This window comes from Rhea pennata, chromosome 4 (genome assembly GCF_028389875.1).
Source record: "Rhea pennata isolate bPtePen1 chromosome 4, bPtePen1.pri, whole genome shotgun sequence".
In the NCBI taxonomy this organism is placed as follows: domain Eukaryota; kingdom Metazoa; phylum Chordata; class Aves; order Rheiformes; family Rheidae; genus Rhea; species Rhea pennata.
This window is the reverse complement of record NC_084666.1, coordinates 74,268,634-74,291,886: the sequence shown is the minus strand read 5'-3', so window position 1 is coordinate 74,291,886 and position 23,253 is coordinate 74,268,634. Positions and strand designations below refer to the sequence as shown.

General features: G+C 38.5%; 1 protein-coding gene across 6 annotated transcripts in view; it reads right to left on the bottom strand.

Annotated features, from left to right (window-relative positions):
* The window catches only part of MAPK10 (mitogen-activated protein kinase 10), a 91,771-nt gene that overhangs the window by 5,515 nt on the left and 63,003 nt on the right, over positions 1–23,253 (bottom strand). For 5 of the 6 annotated variants that reach the window (XM_062575081.1, XM_062575082.1, XM_062575084.1 and 2 more), the window contains 3 exons: positions 21,270–21,394; positions 4,018–4,081; positions 2,828–2,905 (listed from right to left, as the gene is read on the bottom strand). In XM_062575081.1, the coding sequence (XP_062431065.1) occupies positions 2,828–2,905; positions 4,018–4,081; positions 21,270–21,394 (267 nt within the window). Of the gene's footprint in view, positions 1–2,827; positions 2,906–4,017; positions 4,118–18,286; positions 18,298–21,265; positions 21,395–23,253 lie in introns of all 6 variants that reach the window. The other variant, XM_062575083.1, reaches the window with a different exon arrangement.

Genomic DNA, 23,253 nt, shown 5'->3' with positions numbered 1-23,253 from the left:
CAACACTCTTCCCAATGCACCCCAGGAGACCATTGGCTTTTTTGGCCACAAGGGCACATTGCTGGCTCATGGTCAGCTTGTCCATCAGCGCTCCCAGGTCCTTCTCTGCAGAGCTGCTCTCCACAAGGTCAGCTCCCAGCCTGTACTGGTGCACAGGGTTATTTTCCTCTAGGTGCAGGACTCTGCACTTCCCTTGTCAAACCTCATGAGGTTCCTCTCTGCCCAGCTCTCCAGCCTGTCCAGGGCTCTCTGAATGGCAGCACAGCCCTCAGCTGCCTCAGCCACTCCTCCCAGCTTGGTGTCATCAGCAGACTTCCCCTCAGCCAGGTCAGTGATGACAAAGATGAACAAGATAGGGCCCAGTACTGAGCCCCGAGGGACACCACTAGCCACAGGCCTCCAACTGGACTCCACGCCACTGATGACAACCCTCTGAGCCTTTCTCAGCATAAACAATGTATTTATGACATTGCAACAGTGGAAACAAGCATTTCACCAGAGACAATATCACACATAGCACCTTCAATGAGGACCAATTCACCAAGACCTCAAAACAGGACAGCATGTGGTTTGGGCTCAGTGTAAGAACCATGATATGCACCTAATCAAATCAGCTTCCTGTCAAAATTTGTTCCTCTCATTTCTTGCATTACCCAGTGAGCAAAGGCAGCTCTTACCACTTACGTTGTTATCTTGCAACTCATTATCAATCTGCTGAATTCAACAGAACTACAGGGATGTATGAAGGACCAAGACTACACAATACAACTTTCTTTTCCTATGGTAGAAAGAGACTAAACCTGGCCTTCACTACTGATGAGGTATCAGGTAAGGTCTATAAATCCTTCCTACCTGGTCACAATTATCTGAAACTACTTTCTTAGAAAAGTGATGAACCCTGACTATTCCGGTAGTTTGATTTATTAAATTAGAAACACAAGCAAATGTATGTCTTTTACTGGGTTAAGTATACCTCATCTGCCTCATGCTCAAACTGGTGACTTGTTTTATGTCATTCTCGCAATCCTTTGAATAGTGCACAAAGTCATAGAAAATGGGAAAGCTACTGGGCAACTTACCAGCTTTATCTCAGAGCTATGTTTAAACAATTGCTATACTTGCTCAGGCCTAACTATAAAAACAAAGAGGAAGAGTAAAGAAAAACACTTAAGAAATCACAAGTTCGTAAAAAAATAATAAAAACCTTCCACATGGGAAAACAGAATGTGAACTATATGTATAGGTAATCTCAAGGTAGTCGTCACAAATTAATTCCTGAAACCAGCAGCTACAATGCTATTGCCTCATAAATCAGATTGCAACCACCATTCCATAGGGTAGCAATATTAAAGAATAAGGATTTATTAGATACCTGTCAGGGCCCGAGATTTATTTTCAATGGTGGCACAATATTTCTGTAAGTGAAATTCGCATGTCCTGTACTTGCTTCACTGCTCAGCAAGAACACAACGAATTGCTTTCATTGTATCTTGTTTTATCTAAGTATCTTATTTTTTTCATTGTATCTTATTTTATCTAAGTCCAAATCCAGATGCAGTGCTAAAGCTCTAATACGCCCTAGCCAGCACGGTACTTATTTTTTCAGTTGTCATCATGTTTCCCTTTGTCCCATCAGCTACTAATGATGCACTCTTGTTCAAATTTTAAGCTAGCTCATACGGCACAGTGGCAAGTGAAATATGAGAACTCACAAAAATTTATTTAATTGAATTAAAATATGTAAAAGACACTGAATTAAACAATCAGAGTTTCCATAAAGACTCCCTAGAAGTTCTACCCATAAGTATGACTGAAACATTATGTTCAAAATCTGGGCACTTTCAGTCTGCCAGTTAAAGTGTACCTTCACAAATATCCATTTGTATCTGCAGTCACACTTTGCATTTCTGCAAAAAGATATATGATGTAAATTTTGCTCAGATAAAACTTGTTGGAGAATTTTTGTGACAAAAGTTTAAGAGTCTATGTTCGAAAAAAAACTTTCCCTTCTCACTAAAGTGTCAACCAAACACATAATCAAGCTGTTCGAACATTATGAGACTTCTGAAAGAATAAATTACCAGACTAGGTCCCATCACATGATGTTTATGAGGTCTGAAGAACTCGATGTTAAACAGATGGATATATGCTAATATCAACAATTTTGCTCATACAGACTAGCAGAGTATTAGTCAATAACCATCTAATAACTATTATTATAATAAGTGTGAAATAAGCCTCCTCATCCACAAGAATTGAATGTATAACCACAGATCTCTCCAGAGAAATTACCAGGGTAACCATGTCTCAAATACCAAGTAAGTGTATAAGTGAACAAAACTTGGGCCAATGGGAAAGGGTAACCAGAGACTTATTTGTGAAGGACTTGGTAGGGGAAAAAGGGAATATAAAGCAAAGCAAATCATGTGACTCGGGCTCTACAGGGGCACATCCAAGCTGCCCTGTGTGTCTGATCACCACAGCATGGAGCAGGACTGCTGACCTGTTGCCCTAACACTGTATGCATCTGACTTAATTTTATAGTCAGGGAGCCCATGCAGTGCTTTTCCTGGAGGGACTTTCTAACAACCTCAGTAACAACATATTACCCTAAACACGTTCAACATCTAAGCATGTAAACCAATTTTTAAGTATTAACATGACACTGCAATTCAGTTAATCAAGCTCATTATGATCACCATATTGCATTAAAACTGTTGAACTTGGCATATATAACTGCTGGTGTTATTCCAAAGGGTTCAGCTATCTCCAATCTCATTTTGTCACTGTGGAAAACACACTGAGGTTATTCAATGGGGCTGAGTACCTGAAGGAGAAGGCTGTCCTTTTACTACGCCATTTTTAGTCTTTTCTTCAGAATTCATAACTTCTTTGTAGATGAGTTCTGCAAGACAAAATTAGAACAGTTACAAACAGGAACTAATGCTTGTTATCAGAAACAGAAAAATTCATGGAATGCAAACAGTGCTTTGAAAATACATGCAATTAACTGTAAATGAATTCTGTCTTCTCCTCTACTAACTGATCTTCCTCCTCTCTCCTGCTCTTTTGCCTATCCTTGTTTCCGCTGTTATTCCCTTTGTGAACTAAGTAACAATCTGTACTCAAAGTCTGGCACTATTAGGTAGCTATTACTATAATGTATTTAGCCTGCTGGAGGGTGAAGTGGGGGCGAGGAGGGGGAAGATGAGTCAGATCACACCTCACTCCAAAATGAAGCCACAAATGCACCGGGAAGAGTTTGACCACTTACGCAACACATTCTAATGAAATAAAATAGGCCAGATGTACCATTCTTTAAAACGGTCTAAAGAGACTGTAGCAAAACCTTCCCAGATAATGATGTGATGACAGAATGCAAACATTAAAGCAACTTTTGTCCTCGTACTACTCACAGTAATATTCAGTTTGGGCTTTGATTTTTTTATATTAATTTTTATACTGCTCAGGTATCTTTTCTTCAGCTGGAAAGGAATGGCGGTTAATGCTCCTTTGTCACAGCACTCCCATAGGCTCACTTGGCCAGCCCTACCTTGTTTTCACGAGTCTGACAGCTCTGCTTGCCTGAGATCTCCTCCTCCCTAATCCTCCTCTCCTTTTTGGAGCTGAACTGAGTCAAATAGGGTAAACTAGAATAGACTAATTGTTTAATATTACACTACCTAGGAACGAAGCAGCACAATAATACAATGTTCTTTCCTTTGAGAAAAATCCTGACATACTGTGCTGCCAAACAGTAGCCTATTCTCAGATGATAACCTCAGATTTCAATGAAGTGTTGGAATCTGAACTTCCTGTGTTCACATCATCCTGTGCAATCAGATAATGATAGCACTCAGGATACTTCTTATATATTTGCTACTAAAGTACCAGCTTACAGGGCTATATTCTTAGAGTCAAAGGAATTCTCTTGTGTTTACACAGCAACACTTGGTAGTGGGATGTGGCTTATATGCCACAGAAATACTTTCCCAAATAATTCCAAGCTATGATTACCTTTCCATTCTTCGATTGTGTGTTCCCTTTCATCCAGTTGTTTATCATATATCTGAGGAGGAGGCTGCAGAAGAGAAACAAAATTAACTGGCAGGCTACCCTTTATATAAATAAATAATTACAAATATTTATTTATAAATTCTCCTTTCCTTCTTTGTACACATAAAAACACATGAAACACATGAATATTAAAGGAATTAACTCTGGAGACATACTGCTTCGGTAAAAGAAATCACAATACTTCTCCCTGTTCCTTTTTTAAACAACAAGCTTAGTCCTTGCAATTGAAATAGGACCTAAAGTAACTCTACTTTGTCGAAAAACATTTTTTTGTTGTTGTTATTTTCTAGCTGCTGACAATGCCACAGAAGTTGCAGATCCTGAAATTTAATGAGACACAGGCAACTACAGCTTCCTCAATACCTGCTTTCAGCGGACAACAACCTTAGTGTGTTCATTGTCTCTCCTGATGTTTGCTGCCAAATACAGCAGCCAAAAAGGCAAAAGAATCTCTCCTCCTTCATTCTACCAAGATCTTTCAACATCTGAGATATTAACATCTAATGAAGAAGGAAACACAATCTACAAGGCTTTGCTTGCTCATCAGTGCTTCCAGTAACTTTCATCTTGGGCTCACAGCCTTTGCATCCCTTTCAACACATTCTATTACTGAACACACACACTGAGCTCTTTTCTGACTCACTAGAAAGTTGAGAATTTGCTCTCAGGACTCCAAGACCATCAGTCCATTTAGAGATCTGCATGCTACAGATATGACTGAGAAAGTAATAGCTCAGTGACACAGTGGCACAAGAAAACTGTATGACTGCTAGACTGCACAAACCTACAGAAAACAAGAGAAGATCCCTCAGTGTGACTTTTGTGTTGGGGTAAAGCAAAGGGCATTAGGTAATGTCCCCAGTTGCCAAATCTTGTACCTGACAGCAAACAATGAGCTGTTCATTCGGAGTGAAGGTCACAGGGGCTAATAATTCACGTAACTTCAAATTCAGGACTACTGAAACTGTTGCAGGACTGAGGGCTGGAGAGGAGCTGTACAGCCTTACCTTGTGCCATGGTGCACGCATGTTTCTGTACAAAGTGCCTTTGTCACAGCGCAGCATGGGCCAAGGCCCGTACTATGTGAGAAAGCCACTGTGTCCCAGGCAGGGAATGTAAGCTGAAACCTGTGCTACAAGTTTAAAGTGAATGTGCAAATGCACATTGTGTTTCCTTCTGCATTAGATGTTAATATCACAGATGTTGAAAGATCTCAGTAGAATGAAGGAGGAGAGATTCCTTTGCCTTTTTGGCTGCTGTATGTGGCAGCAAATGCACCTGAGGGTTTGGCTATGTCAGCAAGGTAAGATACGACCACATCGGCACTTTGAGACCAAAAGCGATGTAGCTGTATTCTTAATTAGCCTAATAAATTGCTTCTGTCCCATATTCCAGACAGTCCTGAAGCTTCAGATAGACTCAACCCCAGCCACTGCAATCTCCACATGGCTCTGTGTTTCTGCTGATCATGATAGCAGGAAACTGAATGTTACGGAAGTGTGAGTGACCCTCACCACTGAGCAGCAGGATGCAGAGAACACTTGTGAAAATAAGAAAACCCTGGAGGCCTGTGAATTTACGGGAGAGTTACAGAGGATATCTAGTTCACTAAGGAACTGGATCTCTGCTTTAGGTGGTAGCAGTGGGGGAGGCATTTGGCTTAGCTGTAGTCTGAACCGTATCAACAGACCCACCACTTCTTTGTCAGAGAGGCAGAAGCAAAGCAGGTAAATGAAGTTGGGCAAGAATATCCTACATGTACCTTCATTTCTAAAAGTTTCGGTGGAGGGCTTATAAAGAGCATATGCTGTGAGTAAAACAGTTCCAAACAAGCAAGAAAACTATTTTCACCTCCTCCAAAGAAAAATAGGTTATTTCTCTCTGAGTCAGAAAGGAAGAGACATATTCCTTCCGTGCTTTAATCCCCAAATGCACAAACTATGGAACCAAAAGGAACAAGTGATCAAATATACATTCCTGGCCACATTTCTCAAAATCACAAAACCTTCATCTTATGTTTCTTCTAATTTATTTCAGGTAATATCTTAAGCAGGCATAATTGGTTAAAAGGTAGTAAGAAAGGCAGCAGTAATTATTTCTTAGATTAACACATTCTGAAGGCATTTTCCAGGGAGAGAGCCTAGAATAATCTCACTTGTTACCAAACTCCTAGTTTGCTATCAAGACAGTCAAGGGTGAACAAGTGAACACTGTACTTCACACACTGCAGGATGCCAGAAACTGCAGCTGCTCTGTTTGTCCTGATGCTGTATTGGTGCTTCACTGCAGAGCCTTACTTGTGAGCTAGCAGAACCAGAGCTGTAAAACACAGCTCCCAGCAGCAGCATGAGAGTGAAGTGTAACTCACTCTCATTCAGCGGGATAATGACATGAATAAATCCCTCGTCTCCACACAGGCAGGATCTATAACCTCTAAAGTCTGTGCAGAATATAGGTCAACAGAGCTCCACTGCGAGGCCAGGCCAGGCCTCTTCCACTGGGAATCCACGTGGCCTCACAGTGAAGCTTTCCTATCTAAATTTCCTGATGGAAGGAAGTCTTAATAAAGAAGAGCTTAATAAATTATTATCAGCTGAGATAATACCCTCTCAGGCTGACTACCCAGTAGTTTATATTAACTACATTTTTTTTACCAGCTTCTGGAAGTAAGGTAAGAGGTTTGTAGCACAACTGTCACCACTGCAGTGGAGCAAACAGAGCAGCAAATGCAGCTGCTGTGCCTGGATCCTGCATTTGAAATGGGCACCTATCTTCGCTTTACTTGCTACAAACGCTGTCCTAGAAATGACTTTGCTACCCATCTAACTGAAAGGGTTTAGAAAATGACTGACTTCATCATTATTAATTTTCTATGTGGCCACAATTATCGTAGCATACACTAGTTATATTTTACAAATTCTTATAAATCCTTCATCTAGCTCATCCTGAGTGGGACTTAGACAGTTTAATTTACATAGGATTCAGAAAAAGTACAGTTCAACTAGGATAAATTCAAAGCAGAGTGTGGATCAAACCTATGGGTGGCAGCATCTAGCTTTGTTTTAAGGTAGCCATTTTCTCCCTAAATCAGATTGATTTGTAAGTAATGAATTGGCAACAATAACAAAGAACAGAATCTATTTTTGGATGTGGAAGAGAAGGAAGCAATTATGTATTTTTTGTATATATTAAAATAATTCACTGTCGTTTCAATGGTTCTTTTTCACAAATGGATTATCAAAATAATTTTGCAGTATCTTTCATATCCTTTGACTCTAATAAAAATGATAAAAGAAAAACAGAAAATATAGACCTGGGTTATCTCACATAATTTAAAAACCTCTCCTTAAAAAAGGAAAAAAAAAATGAAAGGCAATGTTCTTCGCATGATCAGACAAACAAACAGAGATAGCTAGATTCATATATTATCTTTCTAACATCCAGGAAGGAAAAGCTTTTCACTAGTGAAAAGAGCAAAGCATACATTGAGGCTGATGTATTCTTGCTTTCCCAAAGCAAAAGGGGTTGTTTTGGATGCTCATACTAGAAAGGGAAAGGAATGAGATGGAGCCCCCACTTGGACAAATTCTGCCCTCTCTGTGCCTGACCCTGCAGAGCTAGGGCCAACATGGTGAAGATCTTGGCACTCACTGTTTTTAGAGGCTTGACTGGAGCAACGCGTGATTCTGCAGTTGTTCCCAGAATCACAGAGCCAGGACTGGTAGTTAAGAAGCACCGTACAAGGCAATGATAGAGTTAGCAATATATAAATACCAGAGGCAATGGAAGCTGTAAAAATTAATGGTGTGAGGTTCAACAATCTGTTAAATGGCTTAGATCCCCATAAAAGGTGCATATAAAAATTCCTTTGTGTTTTGCTACAAGTTACGTTGTGTTACCAATATTGTATGTTTGTTTATTTTTGTAGTGCAAACCTAAGTACACAGGTGTGGCAACACCAGGGGCCTGAAAACTCTTTAGCTACAGAGGAAAGCAGCAAGAGCCCTGCATTTACCCCAGTATCGCCTAGGGAGCCCGCAGTGAGCTGAGTCCCATTCCACTATGGGGATGGAGGAAGAGATGCCTCAGTATCTGTTCATTCCTTGGATTCTTTGCAGAGTCTTTTGGAAAATTCTGCCCAGAGCTTCCACCAAAGAAACTTGGTGGTCTGAGCTGCACCTGAGCAGTCTGACTGTAAGGATACTATGCAGCAGGAGTCTAGATTACTTGGCTACACACAGACCACTGAACAGCTTGCACATATGGAAAATGACAAGTTGGAGAAATCTTTAGTTTGGTTTGAAAAGGAGATAAAAGACGGAAAATGCTTTCTTCTATAACTGCTACTTCTCACTGACATTAACAAAGATTGCTGCAGAAGCTGTGTTCAGCTTCCATAATTAATCAGCTATAACAGGATAGATAGAGCTGACTAGAGAAAATATCTGTGTACCATGTACAAAGCAGAGCTGCAAACTTCTTTTGAGAGATAACAGATGTGCACTACTGACATATAGCAAAAAAACAAATCCTGCAACAGACCATAAAAAAGCAGATCACCACAGAGGTTATACATAACATCTGAGTTCACAGTGGCCAAAGCAAGAGAAAAGAAAACCAGAAAAGCCACACTGCCTGACAGCTTCAACTGAAGTGTCAGATGTAGTGAAAATGACACACACACACAAAAAATCTCTTCTTTGATATGTTGCTTGACAAGGTCACAGAACACTCCAAAAGTGCTTCTTGGTCATCAGGAATGCTCAGTACTCACAGGCAAAACAAGAGAAAGCTGATTTTTTCCCCTATGGCCAACTATGAAATTTGTAATTACTTTTGAGCAGTTTATATTTAACAGCTAGTCACAGACATCTTATACACACAGAGATAGAACAATAGCTGGAAAAGACCTTGGATTGAGACCTATGAATCAAGCTCTTTCTATAAGCACTGTAGGAAATGGCATCAAATTAATAAAAATTAACATACAGGTTGGCATGCATAGAACAAGAAAGCCTCCTGGTAATTCACAACTCAGTCCCTGGTGAGTGCTCCTAGATGCAAAGATACTTCAGTGAAAAATGCAAGTGCTATGAAATAAAACCAATTTAAAAAGCAGTGTGAATTAGAGTGAAAAAAAAAAAAAAACTTCCCAAAATGTATCATCTCTATTTTAAAATGTTCTGTCAATGTACAGAAATACTTGAAAAGAAAAATTCTAAGCTCTGATCCTGCAACTTTCTAAGAAATCTCTCTTCTAATAGATGGTGTACGCCACGTAACAGGAGATAACTACAGAAACAATAAAATCTAAGACAGATTTTGAAATCAGTTAACAAAAAATACCATAAAATAATCTATGGCAAATTTTGATACCAGTTTGTTCACATGAAATGGCAGAATAGAATAGTTCCATGGCAACAATAGTTTCCAACTAGTGAGCAATATGAGATCAGGCTGATATGCAAGATTCCAAAATTATGTAATTTCTAAATCATTTACAGAGGAAGAAAAGAATGGATAAGATTAAATCTTCAATAATTGTCCAAGAACATGGATTCTTCTAAAAGAGTATCTTTCACAAACATGTAAGCAAACATTTTTCCCCCAAAATTACTTGGCTTAATTTTTAGAAGATGACATAGTAATTGAAAAATTAAGGGGAAGAATAGAAAACAACATTTTCACATTAGAATGTGACTTCGGTGCTGATAAGCAGGTGTCCCTCCCATCCAAAATAATTTCTAATGATAACAATATGAAAAGAATGAGAGTTGAAACAGGCAGCTCAAGCCAATAACATCCTAAAGAGAATAATCAGCAAAAGTATTCAGAAAGTTACTTTCAGGATCACTCAGATGGCAATTCTGAAGCTATTCTGAAGAATGTATCTAGGAATGCACTTGATTCATGGACAATTTAAATATTTTGGGATAAAACACTTACATGCATATAGGCAGTATCTTACAAATATTATGGGGTATGTGAAAAAGGAAATACCAGATTTTGGACTTATTCATGGATAATCTCAATGTAGGATGAGAATGTGTAGCAGTTTTAGAAAAAGATTTCTGTGCAAATGCAAACAAAGTCTCAAGGACATCATTTTCAGAAGAGAAAATAGCAAAGTAATATGTCAATTGAGATTAGCTATTGAGACTACTTAACAAAGTAGTCTATATGAGGAGGCAAGAGAGGTTAGAAATATCTATCGTGAGAAAAGAACAAAGCAGTCTGAGGGAGAGAAAGTATCCTGAGTCTCATTTATTCATAATAATAGTTCAAATGCTGTTGCGTAGGTGAAGTAAGTATCATTACATGAGAACAATAAACGTAAGTATTTGCTTAGAAATGGAACTGAGACACTTTCTCTGAACATATATGAAGAATGAATATATAGGAAGTAAGGGCTATGTGTTCCTATTCTCGTTTTACAGTAGATTTCCTGTATAATTTTAGGAAATATACCTTCTCCTCTTTGAACTCTGTTCTCCCCACAATATAGAACAGGTGTAGAGACAGAAGTTGGACTTGGTAGTGCTATAAATACTTGCAAAACACTATGAGTCTGGGACATAGGTGCGCAGAGTAATGCTGGGAATTGATTGTGCACCTTCTATTCTGGGATTGTTACTGAGAGAAGGCTATGAATAAATATTCATGCAGAACTACACTTTAAGTTCATGGCAAAGAACGTTCTTTATCAGGACTAATAAGAGCTCTCATCCAGGTTCTGTCCCAAGTCTAGATTCCTTTCGGAAGAAGAGATATTAAGGACTGAATGCTCCGATTAAGAGTTCAGCTGCCGCCTCTCACATCAAGATGACTAGACGTCCTACCTATACCTGTTACAGCTGATTTGATAACGGATTTTATTTATTTATTTATTTGGCTACCATGCCTGATGTTTGACATGGGAGCTGGTTTGGTCACAACTCTTTGCTGAGTAACTCCACTTAAGCCATACTTACTGATATTCTGAAAAGCCATTTCATACACAAAAGCTGAAATCTAACCTCCTTGGCTGGAACATATGCCTTACTGCTACACTAGTGTTAAAACCGTTCTAACATCTGCCCGTCTGCACTGGTATCTCTGAAAGAGAATAGCGGGGAAAGTCAGTATAACTCTTTTTCCTGTGGATTGCTGGGACACTGAAAAAAAAAATAATAATCTTTGAATTAGGGCATAACCCCAGAACTTATTTAGGGAAAGGGAACTACTGGGGGAGGTGTATGTTACAGTGGCCAGCATATCCCATGTCTATTTATTGGGTAACTTTACCAGACTGCCCTGAAATACCACGTGCTGATTGTTCCCAGGACTCAGTCTAAAGATGGACCATGGATTTCAACAATTCCTAAAATCTTGGGAATTCCACTTAAACACATTATCTCTAGAGATTTGTTTTGATTGTACATTTTAAAAATACATGTTTTAATTATAATTGATCAAGTATTGAAATCACCCTAACAGTGAGTAACATGATTAAAAGGAATTTCAGAGCAGTAATTTACTTTTGGTGGAGCCTGAGGCCATGATGTTTTTCTCAAGGATACTGTGACAATCTGGGTGGGCCCACAAGAACTTGGATTTAACTAGGTTACTATGTTTCTTCCATATCCAAAATCTAGCCTGGCTACTCACCCACTCACTCCACAGATGAGCTTAAAAATTGTGCAAGGCCTGTTTCTAAATGTGATAATAATAATAGTTTCAGAGCTATTGAGAGCTCTGGATGTGGCTGGTTTTTACACAGAAGACTATAAGAGAGTTAGAATACTGTGTGGCCTCATGCTGTTAGTGAATAGCAAGTACCAAATGTAATCACATATATCTTCTTCCTCTGTTTTTCAGGGCATGGTAAATTGGCATTCAAGCCAGATCAGAAGTGTTTAATCTTGTTGTACAGGTCAGGGGGAAAAAGGGTGCTGCATTCCTACCATTTCCCATTCACGTTACAGTCTCTGGCCATTAAAACAAGATGTCATAATTTTATCACCACCATATAGCCTGTGAGGGACCATAAACTTTTAACCGACTTATAAAAATGGATGGCAGCTGTCACTGTAGTGTGTAGTGTGCTTTTAACCAGACAGAGATATTTTATCTGTTCCTCACACATAACGCTGTAAATCTGGGCAGATATAGAGGGTCGTTACCTCTAAGCTAAACTTTGACCCAAATTCTCTGCTTACTCTCTAAACTGTCTTCAGTGCTCTCCCTCTTGGCTCCAATATACACTGACACCTCACGATATTGCAGCAGCTCACTTGGAAATTCCCCCTGTCACATTAAGTGCTTTCAGTAACCTTTCCTCCTAGCCCTCCGAGCCAAACAAATATCGCACTGTAGACGCTTAGCTGCTTCTGATGCAGTGATTTACTGGGGAGAGGGAGCAATCTAACTAGATATTTAAATTAACTAAATCCTCCTCCATTGCTACAATACTTGAAAACACCATATTTTTTATTACCTTTCTATCCTCCCAACTTCAGTGCTTTCTCTACTGGATAGAGTTGTTGATAGTGGGAGGAATCCTGCCTAATATTATGCACTATGAGAGGCAGGTCCAGTCTAAACTACTTACCTATGATCCATCAATGATCTATGGAAAACTACACCTAAAAAAAATACAATTAACCATCCCAAGATAAAGTAGGTGAGCCCACAGTAAGAACTGCCCTTTGGAGGTGTGTCTCTCTTTCTACTCACTCTGGAGGGAGATTAGATTACCAGCTTCAAAGAAATGCTAACCTTTTGGGCTGCTAAAATTAAGTGAAATGAATCCTAGTCTTACAGACTTGCCAGGATCAGAGAAAAAGCTTGAGAGTTATTAAAATTTTTTGCATCTGTATTTTAAGTCCAATGTTAATACTCCAATTTCCAAATTATCACCCTCCATTTATGACTCAAATCTCTCTCGTGAAGAACAGGACAGGCAGCAATTCTACTGTAGAACAATTATTGCCAACTCTACTAGCATGTTCAAGAAGGTAAAGTTGGCTGGAGTTTTTCTGTTTTGTTTTAGTTTGTTTTGGCAAAGTGCATTCTACTTGTTCAACACTTGCAAGACTGCCCTCCAAGTGTTGATAAGAAACTCAAAAGTAGGCTCCCAGTTTGGGGATGCTGACTAAACCCTGCTACATGTGGCCTGTTCTATTAAACCATCAGGGCATTATCTGGTTCTTATTCCTGCTTTCACAGCTCACAAACACTGTGGCCATGGAGAAGTTTTAACAATTGCAGGGGTTCCCAACAATCAAGAAAGCTATATAACACTTTAAGAAAACCTCAGCAACTAAAAAACCCTCTAGTCACATGATGAAAGTCCTCACTCTATGGAAAAAGTGCTGATCAAAGGCTAGAAAAGAGAAATAGTGCAGTAAATGGGAGCAGATGCAATACAGCGCGGGACTGTAAGTCCCAGCAGGATAATTAAAAAAAAACACTGGGAGATTAAGCACGACAGAAGTGATCGAAGGCATGGTCTCCATTACTCACTTTCCCAGCACTCTGTTGCCCAGTTCTCTGGCCTACACATTGCCATAGAAGTCTGTGGAAGGGCCGAGCTGCACGGTACAGACTTGGGGATGCCATGGAAGTCTGCCAAGGGGCAAACTCTTAAGGATAATCTAAGGCAGGAGACAGTCCTTGGCAACCTTTCCTCAAGCAAGTGGCAGAATATACTTCTTTGCTAGTGCATCCCCTCACCCACTCCTCTCTCCACCACATCCTTGCCTCCCCACTTTCCAGGACACAGTTAAGGCTCCCATTTTGCTCTCTGGCATCCACCCCATGAAAGGGAGGCAAATCTAGTGAAGATGCAACCTAGCGGGGTGATGTGCCCATCTAGGAATAGGGAGGGCCAGCTTGGTAGAAGGCAAAGCAAAAAAACACTGTTATTGTCTAGTAAGTCTCTAACATGAAAAGACTGAATGTAAACCTGTTTTTCAGCTTTTGTTCAGCCTTTCCTAGGAAGTAACAAAGCATTGTCTGAAATCTAAGAGCCAGATACATGGCTTGTGTAAAGGACAACAGGAAAAGATAAAGAACATTTTAGCACCTATTAAGCTTCTGTGAAGTGCTCCCAATCCTTCTGCTTGAGAGACAAGTTCTAACCTCCTGTTCATTACACATAGTGTGATATTATTGAGTTCAGGTCACAACCCAGTCAACAGAGAATGAAAAGTGCTGAGCTTTTAATGAGTCAGAGACGAACATGCTTTACTTAAATTTGTTTTTAAAGCTTTGTCCTCAGACAGGGGAAAAAAGAAATCTATGCACTTTGGATGATATCCATGACAGAAGACAGATTTTGACACAACAGGAGACTTGCTGAATGTAACTGTAAAAAAAATTCACAGGCCCCAAAACAGTATGTTTGTAAAAAGCAGTAACCAAGCAATTGTAAAGTGGTAAGATAGAATGAATAATTACACTTTTTCTAGTGACATGTAGAATACAAATGCCCAACTAAAACCTATTTAACAAAAGATCATGCTGGGTTAAAGATGACAGGGGACAAATGCTTCAGAAATATTTTAAACATGTGAATTTTTTAAAGGTCAATACATTAAAAATGGCACTCCTGAATTTAATTGTAGAGCAAGCAAAGAGAATGAAAAATAAGAGCAAAACTAAATAATCAGAGAGGACAAGTGAAAGATTCATTATCTGGTTTATCAGATAACTGAAGCAGCAGAGGATTAGAATAGCCCAGTCTCCTAATAATTAAAATATGAGAGAATATCTTTAAGAGACAGAGAAGAATTGAATAAATGCTGTAAAATACCTTAGTCTGAATAACACTGGCTACTGTGCTACACATCTTCTCGCTCTCTTTCAATCACTTTGCTATTATGCAAGTTTGCAGGATTGTTAGAAAAAGAGAAAGCATCATTTCTATTCATGTATAGAAACTCTTCCTCAGCCTGGAAATCTTCCGTGTTAGGGAGCACAAGTAAAATTAGGTAACATATCACATACCGAGACTAGAAAGTCTGTAACAGCACACTCTCCAATAGTTTGTATGAAATCCTTAGGCTGTTACATGTTTGCATAAACCATTTGTCAGCTAATTCCAGTAATGGACACAGATTCTGAATGTGCTCATGAATAATTCACAAAGAGAAAGGGGCTAACTGGTTTGAATAAACTCTTTTAGACGGTAGTCTTCCATTTGCTTTTTGTCCTTTTTGTTTATAAAAGCTGTCTCCCAAACACAGCTAAGTCACAAAAGTAGTCACAAAAGTAGTCACAAAAACCTGAGACCACCCCGGGACTAACTCTTAACTGCGTTCAGTGAAAGTGAGTGACCAGCATACATATTTACTTTTTGCATAAGGCATTTTCATAAGCTTCACAAACTGTGTCATAGTTTGTGGACAAAACGGACCCAGACTAGTAGCATGGAAATTTCATCACACTATTCCAACAATGTTTTGATCTACAGTTGTATTTTGGGTCATACTTAGAAACAGGGTTCATCTGCAGAATTGAGGTGCAATGGGAGAGTTAAACACTGCTTCTACCCTCCAAAATTCAATGGGCTAGACTCACTGAATTTGACCCACTTCATCTACTGTTTTGGATTCACTGCACAAGATCTACTGATGAAATAAGTCAGTGCAGTTGTTTCACAGCACACATCAACATCAATAAAACAGTTTTCCAAGACAGCGAAAAATGAGTTGTTGCAATCAAATTGGAATGGGAAATTTAAGATGTATGCAATCTGCAATAATTAGTCTGCCATCTCTTCTGCATATTGAGAATCATGCCTTTTTTTTCTTTTTTTTTTTTTTTTTTTTTTTTTTAATGGCATTAATGAGCCAGGAAATCCTGTCTAGTTTTTTCCATCTCATTCAAGTAATATTTCTCCATACAACTGATGCACCCTATCGTTACTTCTGCATTCTAGCTCAGTATAGACAAATTCACGAGAGCTAGATAATTAAACGAATTAGCAAAAGTAGCTCTCAAATAATTAGTTTGTTTGGACATTTTTAAGATGAGTACTAACTCTTGCCTCCACTCTTCCAAGGTTTGCAAGGTCTAACAAAAATACAGAAGACAGTCATTTTCACATTGCCCATGACAGGCATTAAGCATAGTGCTAGGAAATGTTTACTGAATTAGATCCTGAATCTCCTCTTGGAATTGCAACAAATTAAGTATTTATGTAAGAAAATGGAAAGACTCTTGTGACAGTGATTCAATTCTAATATATTATCCTATATCCTAATAATGCAAAACTGTGACAAAAAGTAACACAGAAATAGAAGGGAAACAGAACAAAGTATAGCCTGAAGCTTATGCCAGAATATAAACTAGTGCACAAAACTATAATAATTTAAGGCATCTAATTTCTGTGCAGTGTTAAAGCTGCACAAGATACTCCAAGAAGTATTTTGGACATTACATTATGTGCAGACATGGATGGACAGACAGACTGTTGTGCCCTCTGACACAGCTTTAACCAAGACATAACAAGTTACTTCATGCTTGAAACACTAAATCATTCATGTTAGCACCAAAGAAGTTTATCACCTACAGGAACCTTGCTGCCGTGTAAAGAACCAACAGCCCATTTGATGTCAAGTGTTCAGCCAGGAACAGCAAGTTAGAACATGCATGGTACTCAGCACAAATGAAACTTACTTTTCAGTAAGTTGAATATTTTTGAGAAACTTCTTCCAGCAAGACAATGCAGATGATAAACAGGCATGGCCTGCACTTCAACAGCAGACTCAAGAAGCAAACAAAATCCAACTGAGATAAGCTTTCTCCAGAAAATAATTAGTAAATGATTCACAGCTAGGCACTGAAGGCATGTCAGTACAAACAGATGGAAATACAGAATTTAGTAAACTGTTAGTAGTGAAAAGAAGGGCCTCCAATTTAACCTCCTCTCTGAAAATGAGATCTGACAAATAAGGAGTGTTAAGTGAAGCCAAGCTCCTTCTGTAATTTCTAGGACTTTGACACAATACAATGAATATTTATTCATCCCATGTTCTCCTATTTAGGTTACACTGCACACAGCCTGGATCTTTCTCTTTTTTAGAACCTGCAGCAATCCAAAGAGAAGGATCTCCATACCATAGAGGGAATAGCATCTCATCAATTCAGTAGCAGTTCACTGTTGAAGTATTTATGGCTAAGGTATTAGCACGATTCTATAGGATGTTATGGACAAGTAACAGTATGTTTTGGAGGAGAAAACGTGGAAGCTAAGACAGATGGAGAAAGCAGTTCAGGCTGATTTTAACTATACAACAACTGTGCAAAGAACAAGGTGGGTGAAGAGAACAAAGTCTACCTAAAAAGATTTAATTCAGACAAAGATGTAAACTACAAAAACTGGGACAATACCAGCCATTTTACTGCTGAACATTTAAAGGTGCTACTCCTTCCTCACAGGACGTTCTCTGTTCTTTGAGGTACTATGCCAGCAATGACAGTTTGGTTTTCCACTGCTCTGCACCTTCTGTAGTCATTTCCTGAGTAATGAAATGTGGCAACAGTGAAAATGAGTGAAATGTGATTTGATAGCATGTGGCACCAAGTTTGTACAGGTATAAGAGGTGGTGATAAGAGGAGCAGATCAGAGACGAATACTTCAGTAAATTAGAAACTAATTACTGTGGGCATTTCAGAGCTTTACTGGGCTCATTAGATTCCAGCCCATTCCACTGGTGGGGAAAAGGAATAATTATTATTCTTGTTTTATAATAATGATCTAGACAAAGGATGTATTTTGCTTTAGATCCCGTGGGGACTCTATGGTACAATCACAAATTGAACCTAGGTCTCTTGAGCCATAAATGTACCATTGATCTCTGTCAGTTTAAGAGCACAAGAATACTAGGCTCAACATCAGCTGTAATTCTGGACACATTTGAAAAGATTTTCTTGCTTAAAAGTGCAACTTCATTATGACAGAAATCGAACCCCTGCCTGAATCTGAAGCATTAACTAGAACATACATATGAAAATTGGGCAAATCATTACATTCACATATACTCTGTACCATATTCTCTTCTTGTTCTGTACCAGAAGTGGCTCTCCATGGTTAAATTCACAGGCAAAGCAGATCTAAACAGAGACTTCTGCAGAACATCTCAGTGTTCAGTTGTGGTGTATCACTTCATCTCAGTCACTAAAATTAAGCTCTGAACTGCACAGTAAAGAGCCAGATCAGGACCCAAATATCTCCTGTTTAGGAGAACAGATGAAAAGGGATGGAAGCAGTGTGACAGACTCAAGGATAGTTTCCCAAAGAAGACGATGAGCTCAGGCTCATTTTTCCAGTCCATTTCTATCTCTCATCCATGCATTTATGATAAGTATATAGGAAGAAATACGAGCCATTTACTAAGTGACTCTTAGCAGGGCTTCTATCTTCCTTTGTTTGACTTCATCCAGGATTAGATACAGAACTAAGGACATTCCTAAGGCAGCCGGGCCTTACTCTGTACCAGAAAATACAGGGTGACTGTCAAGAGAGTGTGACCCAGTATAATTTACAACTTATATTCCTGCGCAAAGAGATGTGGAAAAGCAGTAGAGATTTCTGCAAGCTTCTCTAAAATAATGTTGAATTTTTTCAAGTTAAACAGATATCAGAATTTGATTCATAATACTTCTGATATGAAAAGATCCACATTCAACATCAGCACATCCCATTTCCTTGTGCATTTAATAACCCCAACTATAACTCATTGTAGATTTTATGTAATAATCACCAACTTCCAATATGTTTAATATTGAAGGATAAAATGATGGGATAAAATTGCAAGAGCACACTCATGGAAGCAAAGATTAAGAATTAAAGCAGACTAATGCAAACATGGCAAAAATTTTAACATAGCTTTTTTACAATACATAAAAATGCAGGTCAAATATGGTCAATGTGACTGAAGCAGCATTAGTTCAACGGTCACTGTCATGTTTTCCATTTGCTATGGTTGCTCTTGGTGTTTGCAACAATGATCAAAGGTGTTCTTAAATCAAATTAGCACAGTAAATATGCAACTAGGAAAGAGAATAAGACCCCTGAGACCAACTCCAAAAAAAAAAAAAAAAAAAAAAAAAACTAGGGAGAGAAGAATTAGACTGTGCTGGAAGAAGACCCTGGCTCATAAGCTTTCCAAAATACTTCTTTCTTTTTCAAGTTCCTGAAGCAACACCATGGAATAAGTGGCCCTGAACTGGATGGTGTTGCTCAGATAGGAAGGTGAAGACAGAAGAAGGTATTAAGACCAAGCACCTGAAAATGAAACAAGATTTGTCTGAGTTCTCAAATCAGAGAAGTTCATTAGAATTAAATTAAGAAATACATGGAAATACAAAAAGATAACAAAAATTTCTGACAATGGTATACTACTTGCAAGAGGCAAGTGGAACTGAAATAAGCAGGTCTGGGAGTAAACAATCCCATGTCACGGATTACAGCAACATATCATATGTTTACGTTTCAGGTTGATAAATAAGCTTTTTTAAAGGAAACAAAAGAGGACATAAAAATGAAAGGCTCTCTGGACAGAAGAATCAAACCCCATGAAGTACTCTTAAGTAACATATACTCCAAAAAGCCTATGCAATTGAAATTTTATGGGTTTTTGTGCATTTAGTTTGCTTCTCTTTTAAGAATAGAACATACGTTGAATTGGAGCACGTCTCTAAATAGTAGTGATTTAATTTTGCAAAGTTCAGGGCCTTACCTTCCTACTGTGTGAGGTAAGATTTCTAAACCTGTTGAAAGACTGAGCTATTTTCATACACCGAGTATTTTATTCCTAATGCTTGTATTTTTTCTGCCTTTCTTTCCTAAAAAGACCCAAAACACTTTTCCACTCCCAAAATTTGTCCACATTTTTTTTTGATGCACTAGTCAAGAGAAGCTAAAAACAACACAAACCACCTTGACATGCAGTACTTTAGAAGAACTACTTACAGTCACTGTAAGTTCCTGAAACCACACAGCACTAATTCCATGGTAAAAAAAAAAGGGGGGGGGGAGAGAAAAAACCACCAGCAAGCTACTAACGATACGTGTGTCTTGACTTCTAAGCTTTTTAGCACATGTCAGCAGGAATGGTCTTTACTCAGCACTGCCATGAGTGGAATAAGAATTAAAATGCAGAAGAGTAGGAAAAGATAAAACAGAGTATAAGATTTCTCATCTTTCAGGGCTGGTCTGCTTCTGTTTTCCTTTCTCTCTCCCTACCCTGGGGGAAGAGAAGGATAGGAAGGAATAAAGTATTCTCTGAGTGACTGGACAAAGATCATTTTTCAGGCTAACTGCAGGTTATGCTCTTTCACTAAGAGAAAAATCATCCAAAACAAATTTTTAATTTCACTATTACATTGGCTTTTTTTTTTTTTTTTTTATTATTATGGAGAACATCTAAATGTATATACCTACACATATTGCACCATGTCCCTGAAGAACACAGATTCACTGAACAGCTGGAAGGGACCTTTGGAGATCATTTAGTCCAATATCCCCTATATATAGATTGCATTAATTCCTGGTATCATCAACCAATCCTTGCCTCATCAGGGTATATGCGTAGGTCCTCAAAGCATAACAGGATGATAAGAAAAAAAATCCATTTCCTTTCACACACAGTCTAGGTGAAACGGAGCACTGAAGCACGGTCCAGAAAACATGTTAGTCCCTGCCTCATTTTAAGGAGAATTTATGTTCTACTAAGATATTCTTGAGTCTAGAGGTCAGGATTTTATATTGTTTTGTTTGACTCTCTTCCTCTCCACATATATTCTACAACATAAACATGGGAAATTACGTTTGCTGTTTTTCACAAGGACAGGTTTACAGAAAAAGAAAATATCTTTTGTCAGACTGCATTACATAGGTGGAAAACCAGGTAAGCTACTGGATTCTAAAGCTTTTCTCCATGTCACTGGCATGTCATCTAGAAGAGAGCAAATAATGGCTTAATGTGCTTGAAAATGCTTCTGCTTTTTCCATCTATTGCCAGTTAAGCTAACAAAAAGATACATCTTTATGTCCCTACAGACCCAGTTTTGCATGAATCCAAAGATCACCATGATCATAACGTTGTTTCCTTATGCCATACTTGGTATCCAGCTGCTGTAAACGGTAGGAATCTATGAATCATATCTGCATTTTACAGTCTAAAGAGTCATGTCTCACTTACCGCCTCCACTTCTGCTGGGTCGTACCAGACATTAATGTATGGATGCTGCAAGGCTTCATCTACTGATATTCGCTTGGCCGGATCAATGACTAGCATCTTCGATAAAAGATCCCTGGCTTGGCTGGCTAGAGCAATGAAATCAGAAAAACACAGTATTAGTACAGAAAATCACTACCTCCAGAGGAGGAGTAAGAAAATAATAATTAACCAAATCCTTTAAGAGATCAGAAGGAAAGGTAGTCTATTCCCTTTCCTTGGGCTTTGTTTGTATGTACTACTGCCCCTGCTTGTTATAGCAAGTGTTCTTCAGTAATTATTTCATGTTGGATTCATTGGAAAGGGAGGCAACATCACAGTTGCCTACTTTAAGTCCCCCAAAAGGCTTCAAAGATACTTTACATGTTGTATGCAGATTGTACGTACAGGGATGAATAACACGCACAAGTAAGATATGCTTAAGAATCAGAAAACAAAAGCTATCATAATGAAGTCTAAAATCATTGCACTTCTTAATCAAAACCTCAAACTTACAGGTCTTCTTAAGGTGGCTTAGAAAATCACCCAGTTTTTCTGTATGTTCCAACCTCAAAAAAACAACTGTGGAAGCCAATGTCACATCTAGGTTATTTAAATGTAAAACATAACAAATGGTTTTGCAATATATAATATTTTCACTGTTTTTAAATTTATCACCTGGCTCCCAGTGAGGCATTCCTTAGGGCAGCCCATTAGAAGCAAGCATGTCTAGGATCAACACATAGTACAATGTCCTCCTCCTCACTGCCAACTATGTCACTTACATTGGCAGTAAGAGAAAACATATGTGCTGCCTAAACAAGGAACAGGAGTTCCCCTTGGGTACCAAGCATGCTGATTTCTCAGCTGTTGACTGCTCACTCCCAAGCAACCCCAGCTAAACTGAGCTTCAGATCTCTGCTCCACTCCAAGATCTATTTAGGATGGAAAGATACACATCTAGCCTCCCCTAGAAAAACATCTCAAACTCTAAGGATAAAACTTTGGAGGTCTGTCAAATCATCGAGAATGTTATAGGCAACATTGAACAAGTATGCTATAAAGCATTCTCTCAGTTCAAGAGAGATTTTAAAGGTCTTTGAAAATAGACCTCTGTATAGCAGACTACAGGGCTAATGTAACAGTATTCCTCATGATATAGCATCTAGAAGATGAGAGATTACTTTCTAAACTCCTTGGCAACTTCTACCTTGCAGGCTGAAATGCAGGCATACCCAGGGTATGTGGGTCAGGTACTGGAAGCAAACCAGCCACGATGGCGTAGAACTCTTTCTTTGGTGTATCTCTAACTCAGTCACATGTAAAATATGCCATAGAACGGCCTATCTCCTGGTTGTCTCACATTATGAAGTTGAAATCAATGGGATACACTATCTGCCACTACAAAAATGCACCGCCTTATATATACTTTGAGTTCTAAAATATAGCATTGATATATTCTACCTGATAATATAACCCATTGTGCTAATCAGACAAACTGATCCTTTCATTACCTGAATTATATTTTACTGTCAAGAGCTTGTAACAAATGCAGTAGGATTTAAACCCAGGTAAAATATATATATATGTGTGTGTGTGTGTGTGTATACATATATATATATATATATATATATATATATATGTAAACAAACAAATCTGTAATATTACTACCAATGCAGTATCTAAGCTCCTCTGTGGCTGGAGTAATTCATTCAGCCTCACACAATAGTGAGCATGATAGAAAATAACAGATAGAAGATAAATAGTATTAACTGCAAAAATATTATTAGATATCAGACATAGGCAAGTAAAAGTAGCATCAAAGCAAATTGTTAACATTATTTATTAAAATATTAAAGTAGGAAGGAAGGGAGCATGTAATGATTGAACAGCAGATTTTTTAATATAGTTTCTTGTTCTGTGACTGTATCTTAAAAACTGGTATTCAGTGTGCTCAAATGTGCGTGCT